Raw genomic sequence first — 620 nt, forward strand, 5'->3', positions numbered from 1 at the left:
TCAGTCGTTCCTTCCTCTCCTGCTGACTCCCATCTATTCACTCACCCTCCCGCCAACAGAGTGGGTGTATTCGTTGAACGAAAGTATGGGTGAGCGAATGTAGGAAAGGTAAAGAATGGAATCGATTGGATGCATTGGAAGCTACAAAGACTGCTGGAGACCCAGAGATTCTCATGAATTGCAAATTTATTCAACGAAGATGTTGGGAGGTAGCTGTACGGAAACCAAGGAGGAAAAACTGCAGAACAAGATGCAGCTTGAGAGCTCAATGGCTTCTTCTACGTAGGTTAAGATGTGAAGGATTTGGAAACCTCGGCAATATCACGAGAGCACTAAGCCCATCGGCGCCCACAGAGAACACCTCCAGCTCCTGGGGGACTTATTTGCTTGGCCAGGTAGGTGCCTGCTTCTGCTGGGTCTGGTGGCAGACCGGGACGCCCTTGCCACTCCCGGAGCCACCCCCTGAGGAGCTACCGCCACAGCTGGAGCCGCCGCCGCCCCCGGAGGAACCACCTCCGCAGCCAGAGCTGCCGCCGCCGCTGGAGAAGCAGCCGCCGCCCCCTGAGGAGCCGCCGCCGCCGCTGGAGAAGCAGCCGCCGCCCCCTGAGGAGCCGCCGCCG

The 620-nt window shown here is 58.2% G+C and overlaps 1 protein-coding gene across 1 annotated transcript in view; it reads right to left on the reverse strand.

The window, feature by feature from the left end:
- Nucleotides 1-379: 379 nt before the first annotated feature.
- LOR (loricrin) overlaps nt 380-620 on the reverse strand; it is a 1,234-nt gene continuing 993 nt past the window's right edge. Inside the window, exon 3 of the mRNA XM_012658501.1 lies at nt 380-571. Coding sequence (XP_012513955.1) covers nt 380-571 — 192 coding nt within the window. The remainder of the gene's footprint in view (nt 572-620) is intronic.

Source organism: Propithecus coquereli, unplaced genomic scaffold, assembly GCF_000956105.1.
Source record: "Propithecus coquereli isolate 6110/MARCELLA unplaced genomic scaffold, Pcoq_1.0 Scaffold59, whole genome shotgun sequence".
Lineage (NCBI taxonomy): Eukaryota > Metazoa > Chordata > Mammalia > Primates > Indriidae > Propithecus > Propithecus coquereli.